The sequence below is a fragment of the Rhinatrema bivittatum genome, chromosome 11 (assembly GCF_901001135.1).
Source record: "Rhinatrema bivittatum chromosome 11, aRhiBiv1.1, whole genome shotgun sequence".
In the NCBI taxonomy this organism is placed as follows: domain Eukaryota; kingdom Metazoa; phylum Chordata; class Amphibia; order Gymnophiona; family Rhinatrematidae; genus Rhinatrema; species Rhinatrema bivittatum.
The window spans coordinates 59902987-59918014 of record NC_042625.1 but is presented as its reverse complement, the minus strand read 5'-3'; the positions used below and the strand labels follow the sequence as shown (position 1 = coordinate 59918014).

The 15028-nt window shown below is 41.3% G+C and overlaps 1 protein-coding gene across 3 annotated transcripts in view; it reads left to right on the top strand.

Annotated features, from left to right (window-relative positions):
- FBXW8 (F-box and WD repeat domain containing 8) overlaps window positions 1–15028 on the top strand; it is a 189018-nt gene that overhangs the window by 160460 nt on the left and 13530 nt on the right. For 2 of the 3 annotated variants that reach the window (XM_029619164.1, XM_029619165.1), the window contains exon 9: window positions 981–1157. In XM_029619164.1, the coding sequence (XP_029475024.1) occupies window positions 981–1157 (177 nt within the window). Of the gene's footprint in view, window positions 1–980; window positions 1158–15028 lie in introns of those variants that run through there. The other variant, XM_029619167.1, reaches the window with a different exon arrangement.

Below are 15028 nucleotides of genomic sequence, written 5' to 3'. Positions count from 1 at the left end.
GCCAATAAAATGTCACTTTATTAAAACCATATTTAAAATCAGAACATATTAAAAACATTTTAAAAACCAAGCACATGGCCCATAGCGTGTACTAAAAGCACATATAAAATTTGAACATATTAATTAAAAAAAAAACAGACAGATGGCCAAGTGTGTATTTTTCCTGACATTCATCTTCCTTGGGGTTCACACTGATCTGAGAAGAGACAAATGAAGTTAAAACAATATCTCTTCCATACAACATTCCCCGCCCCTAACTGCTCCTCTCAGATTTTCATTTCATTCTTGGGCGATAAAGCGTTGTCTTTCTCTCTTTCTTCCCTCTCTCTTTGTTCTATAGCTTCTGCCTAATTCTTTGACTCAGCTGTAAAATGTACCAAACCAGTAAAAAGCAACCCCCACCCCCACACACACACTTAATCCATGTTTGCTGCAGAGAAGCACCTATACACAGCAACACAATAGACTAAACTGGCCACCAGAAATGTGACTTAAATGTTACTCCTGGCCTGACTCAGGCATTAAATTTTTTCACATTAAAAAACACGTTCTAAAATGTATCCCTGCTTTCTGCATTGCCCTGTAATAGCTATAATAGCTTTGTTTACATGTGATTTGCATGCACTTGTACTATGCATTCCACCTGTTCCTTAGAGCAGGATTTTTTTTACTTTAAAACCTCATATTACATGCCTGAGTAAGGTTAGCACCGAAAAACCCACGGTAGGCTCAGCATGGGCTATTATATAGGCCCCATTGTCATAAGCATGTGAAGATTTCTGTCAAAAAAAAAAAAGGAAACTAGCCAACATGAAATGATCACATATCTTCATGTTTATAGCGGAGAGCCTTGATGTTCAAAGACCCAAGTGATAAATCACATTTCCTCATTGTGGAACTAAGCAAGTTACTGTTTTTCCTTGTCAATAATTTGTACGTTGTCTTATCTTAATCATTCAGACAAATTTTTCTCCATTCAGAGTGAGAGTTTATGACTTACGCAGCAGCAGCAAGCCTGTGTGTTCCCTCTATGCCCACCAGCTCGGTGTCTCAGCTGCTTACATGGACGACTGGAAGATAGTCAGCGGAGGAGAAGAAGGACTTGTCTGTGTATGGGATCAGCGAATGGGCACCAAGCTCTGGGAGATACATGCCAGGTAATATTATTTTAAAGCACCATTGAACAATGTGGCATTAAGAGAAGGGCAATAAAAATGATAAAAGGGGATGGGAAAGCTCCCTTATGAAGAAAAGCTAAACAGTGTAGGGCTCTTTAGTATTGGATTATTGCAATATGTTGTATGTGAAGTTGCTGGGTAGTCTAACCAATGAATTTGGTGTATTATAATATGGCAGCATATAATAGGGGAACCAAAATTAATGCTTAACAAAGATCAATTCTAATTCGGAAAAGGTCATGGAACCGAACAATATAGATTAAGTTGACCTCCTTCCTATTTCATACATCACATTTGACGCAATTGAGCAACAATATATTGACCATCATACTAGGTGTCATAGTGTGGTAATTAAACCATAATCACTCAACCTTACATATAATCATCGGTCAGTCCATATATTTTTTAGGATTTTTTTGTATAAATTATAATCGTGAAAAATAATATTAACGTGAATTCTCTTCATAAAATTTTTCTTAATATTCAATATAATACTTATCTCATCAAAGCATGCTGTTTTGTAAATAGAAATCCACCATTCTGCCGAAATATATCTGAAGTTGTAATCTTATTTCATATTCTCCATTTCATTGTTCATAACACACGCAAGCTCACTTGTTGTCCGCTCAAATCTTGCCCAACACCGTACCGTGTTTTGGACTTAATCATGTCCTTCATCAAGGGCTATATGTGTGCGTTTTTTTAAACAGCATGGCGTTTCTCGGCGTGTTCTTTACCACATTTAAGCTGGAAAGAGCATCTCTGCTTTCAGAACTCCACTCCATAAATTTAAGCTGCTCATTATCGTGTTTCAATCGATGAAGGGCAATGATCCTAAATACCTCAGGATAGGCTTATATGATATAGACCAGGTTGGGAATTAAGGTTGTCAGAGTGATTTTTTTTCCTCATAGCAGCATTATCTCCAAAGGTATGACTGAAGCAGTATGCAGCGCAAGCATTTTTCATAGGTAGCTCTGCAGGTTTGCAATGTGATGCCAGGGTCTGTTAGAGCAGAACTGAATTTTCTGAAATTTAGAAGCACGTGAAGACACTTTTGTTTCCAAAGGTGAGATGATTTATACCTGGGTATATTATGAGTAAGTGAAGATTTCCTTTGAAGATGAGGTGTTTTTGTTTTGGAGTTATATAGTTATTTTAGATTTTAGTTTTAATTTTATTTTTATGATATTTTGTATTTAATCTTTGTGTTTTGTTGTTTTAAATTATAAATGTTATGTTGTGAACCTCTTTCATTGTATTCTTACTTTTTATGTGATATATATGTTTATTAAATAAATAAATAGGATAGAGGTTATCATGCGTGAGGCCAAATAGGTAGATAGATAATGGTTATTCACTCTTCCATATAGTACTAGGCCTAAGGAGACACTTTATGGAACTAGTAGGTCACAGGTTTAAAAAAAAAATTGGAAAAAATATTCTTTCACTCAATGCACAATTAATCTGTTGAGTTTGTTGCCGGAGCTAATTATAATAAGAGTTTGAGCAAGTCTCTGAACAAACAGTCCATAAACAATTAAAAGCCAGGTGGACTCAGAAAGCCACCACTTATCCCTGCAGCAAAGAACTTGATTTACTTATTGGGATCTGATAGGTACTTCCTAATGACCCGGATTAGCCACTTTCAGAAACAGAATAAGAACACAAGATTTGCCATGCTAGGTCAGACCAAAGGTCCATCAAGCCTAGTGTCCTGTTTCCAACAGTGGCCAATCTTACAAGAACCTGGCAGGATCCCAAAAGGTCAATAGGTTCCATGCTGATAGGGAAATCCACTGCTTATCCCAATGTCCACATTAATAATGGTTTATGGATTTTTCTTCTAGAAATTTATCTAAAACTTTTTTAAACTAGCTACAGTAACAGCTTTCACCACATTCTCTGGCAGCGAATTCCAGAGTTTAATTATGTTTTCAGTAAAAATATATTTTCTCCTATTTGTCTTAAATGTATCACCTAGTAACTTCATTGAATGTCTCCTAGTCTTTGTACTTTTGGAAAGAGTAAACAACCAATTCGCATTTACCCATTCCACTCCACTCTTATTATTATTTTTTTTTTTTACAGACCTCTATCACATCTTCCTCAGGTTTCTCTTCTCCAAACTGGAGAGCCATTAGCCTTTCCTCATAGGAGAATCATTCCATCTTCTTTATCATTGTGATCATCCTTCTCTGTGCCTTTTCTAATTCTATGACTTTTTTGAAGTATAAATGTAACGAGTGAATGTAAGAACTTCAACATAACGTACTGACTAATATATAAAATTTGTTGTATTAATGTTCTGTATTTCTCACCTGATGTCCTAGACCTTTAATATGTAACGGAATATTTCATTTGATGCCTGTTGATGAATACTATCTCTGTAGCCTGTCTTTATTTGTTGATTATATAGCTATGAATGTTACTGATGTAAACCATTGTGATCTTTACATGGAATGACAGTATATAAAATATCTAAATAAATATACACACAATAAAACATACCCAATTAAAATACAATAAAATAAGAGACCTAAAAATATAAAATGATTGAAATACTTAAAATAAGGTATCTAATAATAAACCTAAAGAAAAAGGCATTGAAATCAGTATATCATACCAATAGGCTTGTTCAAATTAAACTGTTTTAAACTGGATTTTTTGGGGAAAATTCTTAGAAATTCTCCTGGGCATGCGCAATAGTTTTCATCTTGCTGTGTCCTTGCAAACCTGCCTTAGTTCATCTTTTTCTGTATAGCAGTACAGACATTGTTTTTTAAACCAGAGCGGTGTTCCCTGCTAGCTGAGCCTTTCAGGTATTTTATTGACTTTTCATCATTTTTCTTTATTTTGCCTCATACAGTATAACTCTTTTGAACCACTTCTGGTTCTCTAGACAGGTCTTTGTCACTTTTGAAATGTTCTTGTTTTTCATCAGTCTGTCACTGGGCCCACTTTAGACTGTGATCTCTGCCAGATCTCTCAGCCCGGTTTTCTTCTTTGATTGTCTGCTAAGTTTAATTTTGCTTTGTTAGTTTTCTTCACAATGTTCAAAAAGTAGAGCGGCAACTTCAACACTTGTCCCAAGTTCAGACAGAAGATGGCCATCACATACCATCACCAAACCTGCTCAGGATCCTCAAGGGGAGCTGCAGTCTTACCTTGAACTGAAAAAGAAGATTGGATTCACCAAACAAGTCCAAAGGCCATAACAGCAGGATGATTGAGTAGCAAGATATTGCAGGAAGAGGCATCAATCCTGTGGTGTCAAACCCAAACGAAAGGCCCCAGAGAAAAGAGATCTCACTCTTTCAGCTCACACTGAACATTAGACTGAGTGCTTGAGCATGGAACTAAGGGGCAATGGCCCTGTGATCAATTGAAGTTGAAGCATTGTCATCAATGCCTTATGTGCATGGCTATGAAAGGAGGCTTCTGGAGACTGCTCTCCAACCTTCAAAGCAACGTCTCCATGTCCATTAGTCAGTATCACATCAGTGATGGAAAATCTACACTGAAAAGGGAAACTGCTTGAAAAAGCTGTCTATACTCAGCTTGATGATTTTTTGACCACTAATAGGGTATTTCATCCATATCAGTGTAGTTTCTACAAGAATAAAAGCACAGAAAATTTGCTTGTGTCTGTGACAGATTTTCTCTTACGGTAACTTGATTCAGGAAGAGTGGTTATAGCTGTGTTTTTGAGCATATTATCAGTCTGATACTGTTGCCATCTACTGTTACTGGACCAATTGTTTTTGGTGCGAATTGCTGGTGGTGTTTATGTATTGTATATGTATTGATGTGATACCCTCACGAATGCCGGTATAGAAAAAACTAAAATAAATAAATAAATAAATTGAATCCTGCTTAAGCGGTAGGGTCCAACAGGTTTGTTTTGATGGCAATCCATCTGTCTGGTTTGTCTCTCAGTCTGATGTTCCACAGGGTTCAGTATTATCCACTGCACAGTTTAATATCTGTTTGAACCCTCTCTGTTTCCTCTTAGATCATCATTGAATCAAATTTAAAATCTAGCTGATGATATTCAGCTATTTTTTCCTATAAAGAATAATTTACTACTTTTATTAGAAAATATCACAGAGAGTTTATCTATTAATTAACTCCTAGATGTGCGCTAATAATTTATTGAATCTTTCAAAAACTGAAATTTTAAGTTTATCATAATATTACAGCTTTGATTTGGATTTTTAAAAGATTATCCTTTTTCTATGAATGGGAATACATTTCAATCTGCAGATATTGTTAGAAACCTAAACTTTGATTCTCACCTTTCTTTTAAGCACCAATTGGTATGAGGGGTCGTCGCTGGGGTTCCAGGCATTTTCATCCTTACAGAGGAATGACTTTTCAGCGGCCTCGGCCTTTTGGTAGGTCTCAGGTCCATTCATCCCTGGCAGTCAAAGAGAGGAGCGGGCTCGGGTGGCGGACCTTCCCAAGCCTTCCAGTGAAGGTTTGCCGACCCACCTTCTGGAGCAGGAAATAGGGGGATATATCTCTCTCTCTCTCTCTCTCTCTCTCTCTCTCTTTCTCTTTCTCTTTCTCTTTCTCTTTCTCTTTCTCTTTCTCATTCTCATCAGAGGTGGTTTGAGATCATGTTGGACCAGTGGGTTCTGGAAGAGAAGGATATGCACTGGAATTTCGCGGTATTCCTCGGGACAAGTTCATGGTGTCCCCATGCCACTCCCCGCAGAAGAGTTCATGCTTCAAAGGCTTCTCAGACTAAGGGCTGCTGTTCTGGTGCCCACGTCTCAAGAAAGTATGGGGCAATATTCCATTTATTTTGTTGTGCCTAAGAAGGAAGGCTCCTTTCATCCCATCCTGTATCTCAAGAGGGTCAACTGTCATTTTAAGGTAACTCATTTTTGCATGGAAACCTTGTGCTCTGTGATAATGGCAGTGCAGTCGGGGGGAATTTCTGACCTCCTTGGATGTGTCAGAGGCTTACTTTCATATTCCCATCTGATTGGAACACCAGCACTTTCTATACGCTTTCTATGCTTTGCGGTGTTGGGGTGCCATTATCAGTTTTGGGCGCTGCCGTTTTGTCTAGCCACCGCTCTCAGAACATTTTCCAAGGTTATGGTGGTAGTAGCGGTGGCGTTGCAAAAAGAAGTAATGCTGTTGCACCCATATTTGGATGACTGGCTGATTCGAGCCAAGTCTCCGGCAGAGAGCCGCCTGGTGACACACAAGGTAATCTCCTTATTGCAGGGACTCAGCTGGGTGGTGAACCTGACCGAAAGCAATCTTCAGCAATCCCAGTCCTTGGAATATCTGGGAGTCCGGTTCGACATGGGACAGGACAGAGTTTTTCCTACCAGATGTTTGGATCCAGAAATTGATTTCTCAAGTGTCAGTTGATGAACACCATACGACCGATGGTGTGGTCTTACCTACAGGTGTTCGGCTTGAGGGCGGCTACTCTTTAAGTGGTACGTGAGCAAGGGTGCATATGCGTCCTCTTCAGCGCACTCTGGTATCTTGTTGGAACCCGCAATCTCAGGACTATGCAGTTCGGCTCCACTTGCTGATGGAAATCTGTTTCCACCTCCGGTGGTGGTTCCAGGGTGATCATCTGACAAAGGGAGTTCCTTTGTCCTCTCTGAACTGGTCAGGGATGCGCCGGAGTATCGCCTCTTGCGCTCTTTGGATGGCAAGCGCCTTGTTGTGCGGTATCTGGAGGTTTCTGTACCTTTTTGAAAGATGTACTGCCTAGGAGTGGAGGAGTAGCCTATTGGTTGGAGCAGTGGGCTGCGAACCAGTAGACCAGGGTTCGAGTCCTGCTGTCCTGACCAGGTCACTTTGCCCTTCATTGCCTCAGGTGCAAGCTTGGATTGTGGGCCTGCTGGGGATAGGGAAATACCTACAGTACCTGAATGTAATCCACTTTGAAGCGCTGAAAAAAAAAAGTGCGAAAAGCGGAATATAAATCTAAATAAATACATGAAAGCAATTCAATTGGTATTAAGGTCCGGTTATTTTAAGTTACGTTTATTTCAGCACCTGAAATACATTCTTGATAAAAAAAAAAAAAAAAAAAGATTTCCACAGTGGTGCAAGCATTTGTTCTTACTACAATTGATTATTGTAATGCTCTTTATGTTGGTTTTCCTGTTTCTTATTTAAGGGTACTTCAGAATTCTGCTGCCTGCCTTATCTTGGTGTTCTGCCTTGGGAACATGTAACCCCTTTATTGCAACAATTGTGTGAGAACATCCTTAACTAATAGATATGTACAGATCAACAACCCAAGGCAGTGCAGGGGTGGGAGCCAGTCTGTTGAAGTCTACCTGGTCCCAAGCAACAGCAGGTTTCATCACTGTCTGCGTTTGGGCAGTGGGGGGTTCTCTATCCTCCACACCTCCATGACTGCTCCTCAGTTGTCACACAGCAGCCTCTATGAGCTTTACATAGATGCTACTTTCTGGGATGACACAGTGTTCTAGCAGGCTGCAAGTAGATGACATCTTTTTTTAAACTCATAGCTAAAAAGCTTTTTTATTTAGTGCCTTTTAAGTGGAATTGAGGACACAAGTAAGGGGCTCCAAGTAATCTCTTGTGGGGTGATTAGTGTCACTTCACCTAACACCACACAAGAATTACTTTTACACTATATACTTTCTGTGCCTGGCATCTGCAGTTGCACATTTCTGCTCCCTAGAAATGAACAAGACTTGTGCTTTATGTACTTTTCAAGTAAGTATCTGACTAAAGACTTATGTGATAACAGCATTCAGTGCTAGACCCAGAGAGAGAAGGCCCATTGTTTGGTCAGAGGTGATAGATATTCACAATGGAAGAGGTCAATGGTTTGTTATAGATGCACTATGATATTAACATAGCTTTACAACAAATTGGTTACCAACAGAGTAAAGACATTATTGTAGGACCTCTAGCCATAGCCATAGTTCTTCCACTGGACAGCATATGGAGGTGAACAATAGCTAGGTCGTGCCCATCTCACATACATGTGCATGTATCCAAGAGTTAGCTAAGAGAATGATCTCTTGAAAAGGCAACAGAGCCACTTGTGAAGCTCCACAGTAAGGAGTTTCCTGTTTTGCTCTTGCTGTCTTCCTTGGGAGCATACAATGAACTTTCAGTTTTATGGTCTTGCATGTGAGAAATGTACCTAGTTGGAATGGCCAATGGCACTCTAGCACGCAAGGTCTTGTGGGTCCCAAACCTTTAACTTAGTAAACCCTTAAGACAAAAACCACACAATGAAACGACACAACGAGAAACTGAAGTTTCAAAGTATGTGACCAATTTATTAAACATTTGTAATCACCAGAATCAACGCAATTCAATATCTTTGGTAATCACATTCTGCAAGGACAAGATATCAAATAGCACATGACATTGTAATTGAAATGACCAGCATATTTAGTGGAGACATGTACATTCATTTTTACAAATAGCAACATGACACATACAGTATTAGGATCCTATCCTTTTGCAAAATCATGAATACTGCAAAGAACCTAGAAAGTGGAAGTGGCAACCCAATCGCAACAGTACTGTTCTAATGTTAGAGCTGATACCAGCACAACTATGTGATGGCAAGAGAAGGCTCAGACAGTCCATGTTGAAAGAGGGCATTCAAATGGACAACCTAAAGGCCACGACAGCAAAGTTCAGTAGGACCAAGAATGGGAGAGCGCAGCATAGAGGCAGCAGGATCAGGGCCGGAGAAGACAGCATGGAGGCAGCAGCAGCAGGATGAGATGAGAAGAGACCACCAGCATGGAGCCAGCAGCAAGATGAGAAGAGACCACTAGCATGGAGCCAGCAGCAGGATGAGAAGAGACCACCAGCATGGAACCAGCAGCAGGATGAGATGAGAAGAGACACCAGCAGTACAGTGACTGGAGACTACATCTAGGAGGCAGGACTATGGACAGAGCATAGAGGATGGCATAACAAGTAAGCATCAGAATAACACAGACAATAGACCATCCACATCAGCAAGCCAGAACAGGAACTCTGTTGTCAAGATGGGCCCAGCAGGTGTCTTCCATCTAGCTGGCACAGGAACTATGTACAGAGGCCTGGCCTGGCTTGCTTGGACAAGTACTTTTGAGTGAATTTTTGAAGCCTTTAAAACTGTGTGCCTCATTGGCCTTTTCCTCCCTGGGGCTTTTTGGTGGTTGGGGGTGGCATTTCTTTGGGAGACCTACCCCTAGACCATCCTGAGAGCCGGGGACTGCTGCACAGAGTGGACTCCTGGAAGGATGGGGATGGCACAGGCTCTGGCAAAAGTTGAATGAGTTTCCATGGCAATTAGTAGAAGCTCAGGGGCAGGCTGACCAGTCAGACAATAGAGCAGTGCTTGAGGGCCCATAGCAGTAGTGGGGGGCCCACTCATCCCTAGTCTTAGATGAGTGATTAGGGGCTAATGACCCTTAATGCCCAGGGGCTCAGATTACTGTCAGTCTGTTCCTGGTAGAAATCATTTTACCAGGTGGCTGAAAGTGGATCCAGTGCATTCTCTCTGGATCTGGCTTAAAATAGTTGGCAAAAGGCATGGGAAATGGGAGTGAATGAGTGAGTATATGAGACCGATACAGGGCAGAAGAAATGAGGTAATGAAGTGTGCGTTTAGTAGGGCTGTAGAAACAATTAATTGGAATGAGAGAGAACTGGGAAAGATGTGGTGATGGAAGAATGAAGTGCTGTGAGATTTGGGAGATGGAAGGGTTAGCAAGAGAGGAGGCATTAATGAAAACACTCAGAAATTGAAAGGTTGAGGAGTGGTATTTAATTTATTTGATTGGTTTTCAGTGATTTGACCAGGAAAAACAGATTAAGGCAAAATCCTTGTTGTCCACTGGGACCTAGGATTTATGTAATTATTTCATGTAAACGAGACAGAGGCTGCTGCTTTTTAACATATTCATAAGTGGCCAAGAGATGGGAGATCAAATTTGCTGATGATACAAAATTATTCAAAGTTGTTAAATCACAACAGGATTGTGAGAAATTTCAAGAGGATCTTGCAAGCCTGGGAGACTGGGCATCCAAATGGCAGATGACATTTAATGTGGACAAGTGCAAAGTGATGCATGACGGGAAGAGCAACCTAAATATTATAGCTACACAATGCAAGGTCCACATTGGGACTCACCACCCAGGAAAAGGATCTAGGTGTCATCGTGGATATGTTGAAATCCTCTGCTCAGTGTGTAGCAGTAGCTAAGAAAGCAAATAGAATGCTAGGAATTAATTAGGAAAATGGAGAAAAAAACAGAGCATATCATAATGCCTCTGTATCTGCTCTATGGTGCAACCACACCTTGAGTAATGTGTGCAGTTGTGGTCACCACATCTCAAAAAAGACATAGCAGAATCAAGTTACAGAGAAGGACATGGGATAAGCAGCGTGGAATCTATCAAACTTTTGTGATCCTGCCAGGTGACCTAGATTGACCACTTTTGGAAACAGGATGCTTATTTTATTTTATTTATTTATTTTAAAAAAATGTTTATACTGCACAAATCAGCCAAAGCCACCAAGGCAGTTTTCAGTATTCATTTCCACAATAATTTATGATGAGTAATAAAAATACTAATCTGTATAAAACAGCCTTTACACAAACATTATATACAACATATAAACACATACCACCAACTACCTCTCTGTTTCATTAACTCATCCTGCCCAATCAAGCATACATTACACAGTAATATGTTTAAAAGGTATGTCCCATTGCATTATCAGTATTTAGAGAGAAAAAAAACCCTTCTCTAATTTGACATTTTTGTAAATTCAGATCAGCTTGATGGGACTTTGGTCTTGATCTAGAATGGCAATTCTTCAGGCCGATGCAATATTGTGCACTGAGCCTATCGCATAGGTTATCGAGCGCTTGGACGTGTGTCCATAACCCCTGATGCAATAAGAGGATCAGCATGTCCAAACTCATTTGTAGCTAATAGCGCTCATCAAATGTTGTAAATTCCTTGTAGATGAGGCTATTAACTATAACCCCGCGATGAAAAAAAATCTCTGTGTCCCAAGGCGCCCTTTTTAACCCATCAAATTTTACACCTGCCCAGAGCAGGCATAAAGTCTTTCCACAAGACATGGACTCAACTTAAAAACAAAAACAGAAAGCAACACTGTGCAAAAAAAAAAAAAAAAAGTCTTGACCTTAAAAAAAACAACAAAAAAACAAATAAAAATAAAAAAATTTGGGATGCATAATATACACTCACAATATACTCACTCAGGGCTGTGTATATTGTGCCAGTAAATTAGCTGCTGCAGGATAAAACAGAAACATAAATTGAGCATCCTTTTTGGTAACCTGCACACACAGGGCACTTAATATTAATTTATTCACTGCTTCACTTACCGCCCACTGGTGCATTCACGATCACATGTCAGTGAATGGACCAATCCCCCTTCAGAAGGCTGTCCTGAAAGGGGATTGGTCCTTTCACTGCCAGCCCTGCCAGGGGATGGGGAGTGAGCTCTGGCCATTCTGCTGTGGACACACAGCCACTTCTCACACAGCACAAATGTATTCATTGTGCGTCCCTTTTAGTGTGGCAGCTCATTTGCGTGTTGCATTGAGCACCCAGGAGAGATGGATGTTTTTATGAGAAGAGGGGGAGATGAAAGGATTATGGAAATGGACATGAGGGCCAGACAGAAGGTTGAGAGACCCCTGTCAGAGGGAGAATGGCAGCCTGCCTGCCTTTGACACAGAGCTTGAGAGGTGAGCAACAGACCTGAGTAGGGGGCTCAAAGATTTAGATTGTAATATTGGGAGTTCACTGTTAAAATGTTCGAGAACCCTTGGGCTAAATGGCTTTTTGAGTTGGCAAGATTGAAACGACTTTCACAGCTCCTGTACTGTTTTTCCACTAGATGGTGGTACAGTCAGTGACAATGTTTTTGAACTGTGTAGGAAATGAAGGTGCATCTTCCAGTCTGAGAAAAACAAAGAATGTACGATCCCGTCATACTTCTGTGGAAAAAAGGCAGAGCTGCTTTATTTTACCATCTGTTAGTGCCATGCTGGATAATCTAATGATCATTCATGCAGTCATATTAGCTTGTAGAAGAGAATTTCTCGGAAGCATTGTAGTATGCCTACTTTGCATACTATTTTTGAGTACAGGCTTCCTACCCTCTCTGCCTGTACATTGTGTACATCATCTGCTTTTGTCTCCCTTATCTTGTTCAACAGCGTGTGCCTTATAAATAATGCAAATTGGCTGAAAAATATCCAGCATTGTGGTTTGTGAGGCAGCATGTGACCAGGCATCAGATCAGCTACACATGGTAACACCGTGGTGAAGTATTTTATGTATTCCATATGCAGTGACATATCTTCTGTCAGCTCAGCCTTCTTCCCTCTCTTTTCGCTAAGAAGAGGAGAGTGAGTGATAACTTCCCAGAAAGAAGGGGGACTGAGCTGATTGAAGAGGAAGTTCTCACTCACCCTACTCCAGTCCTGTAGGGCCCATTTATATTGTTTTGGATTCTTTTCTGTTGGGGGGGGGGGGGGAAAGGTTTACATTCTACCAGTAACAGTTCTGCGCTGTTGATGGTTTAGTTGTTTCTCCTTTTATTGTTGAAGATAGCCCTTAGCTAGGGAGTCCCTTCTGTGTGGCTAGGTGAGCTACTTGTCCTTAGAGAAGAAAAAGCTGCTTGCCTGTCTTGGGTGTTCTCTGAAGACAGCTGTTAACCAGTCACACACACCCTGCCTCCTCCCATTCTGGAATTGAGCTTATTAGCTTAATTGCAAAACCGAGGCACACCACGGGAACTGCTGCTCAAAGGAGTCTTAAGTCTTCAGTGGAAAGCTTTTGGAAAAATGTTCCATGTTGGTACCATTAGATGACATCACCCATCTTTGTGGCTCGTAAACTGCTGTCTTCAGGGACACCTGTTACAGGCAAGCAGCTTTGCTTTCCATGCACTTCAGTGGTGCTGCAGGCTTTTGGTCTTTGGTCTTGTCTCTTAGACCACATGGGTGTCCATCAGACTCCTCTAATGCATAGCACTCCCTTATATGTCGGCACCTAGCTAGACAGAAAATTAGGCCTTTTTTTATGTACACTAATCCTAGTTCTTGGGGGAGGGAGGGGAAGAGGGAGGTTCTCCAGCCTGTTGATTTTTAAAATTATGATGCAATCTATAGTATTACCACATCTAAACTATTCTAATTCTCTCTATGGAGAGTTGCCAAAGAAAACTATTGCCAAATTGCAGTTAGTACAAAATTCCACAGTTACAGCAGATGGGACAGGGCATCCCTTCAGCTGATGCTCCTGCATTGATTAACAATTCTGTCATGAATTAAACTTACAATTTTTCCCCATCAAAAGATTACTTAGCAGAGAAGCTGTCTTAGTACCGGCTTGTTTGAAATCTTTGTTCAAGGCAGTAAAAGTGGTTAACTGCTTCCTTTTTAAAATTCTTTGCTTATCTTAAACAAGAGCCAGAGCTTTTAGGGGTTAATTTTGTAACAGCCACATAATTGCACTAATTTTCAAAAGAAAAATACTTTGCCTTTGAAAATTATCACACAAAAATGACCTGCACAGGAAAGTTTCAGGAAAATAACAGCATACGTTTGAAAATCTAAAACTATGCACATAAAGTCCAAACCCTTCCCCAGCTCCACTCCCAGGAACACCTCCACTTAGGCCTGGTAAACTTACATGGAGACAGGACATACTTGCATAAGTTTACCCACATACTGGACAGGTAACTTTGAAGCAGACCATTTCCACAGGTTCCTCTGCAACAGGTTATGCACACCAACCAGCAGATGGAGACAGATCAAGAGGCTCGCTGATGGTCACCCTTTTATATGCAACCATGCTGACACCAGCCTGCCAGTATTCTCTGTCTCTAGCAGATGGTAGGCAAGCATTCTCTTGTGTGGAAGGCTGTACATGATGGTTCAGGCTCCTGAGGTGAAAGACTGGTCTCTCCCTCCCTCAGCTGAGCAGGAGCCCTATCTCTTATCCCCTTTCTGAAGGGCCAACACAGTGGGAAAGTATCAGAGCTTCTGAAGTGATAACCATGGCTCTCTCAATGGGCTTCCGGGGGGGGGGGGGCAGGCTTTGGAACTCCTCTGTCTTCCCCTTCTCCCTCTCTCCTTCTCCTCCCCTCGTTTCATTCCTCCCTGATTTTTGTTCCTGTGGGCTGTTTAGGGGGATGTCTCATTATGTTTATGGCTGATTTTGAATTATTTTGAACAAAATAAAAAAGATTAAATAGTGAGCAAACAGCCAATGGAGGACCTGTTCAGCAAAGGGGCCGCAGCAGCAGGGCAAGAGAACTGGGGTTTAGCTGCGGGAGGCAGTGTGGCGATGAGAGGGGGAGTTATTTTTGGGCATCAGGGTTTTCCTGCACCTATGGACACAGCATCGTGTGGGATAAGATGTCACTGGCAGGGAAAACTGCAATTTGCTCAGTGTGCCACTTGCAAAAGTTTCCAATGGAGCGGTTCCTACAGTGTGCCACAAGTGTTCTTCGGCCCGTGGAGAGTTGTCTAGCTGCGATTTTGTACCAGCAGAGGGGTTTGGATTTGGCAGGGACTCGGGCTTTGGAGAGGCAGCTCGATCCTCCCTGACTGCCCCAGCAGCCATTTTGCAGCTCAGAATTGAAGGGCAGGCACCCCTCTTGCAGCCTGGAACACAGGGTAGGGAACTCCCAGCAGGGCCTAGAGTTGTGCACATGCAGGATGCTTTGGGCTCAGCTCCTGCTACCTGGATTTCTCTTCTTTTCCATGGACAGTGATTTCCCAGGAGATTTTGAAGGGAATACAGTTTTCTGCAAGGGCAGAACCCTAGCC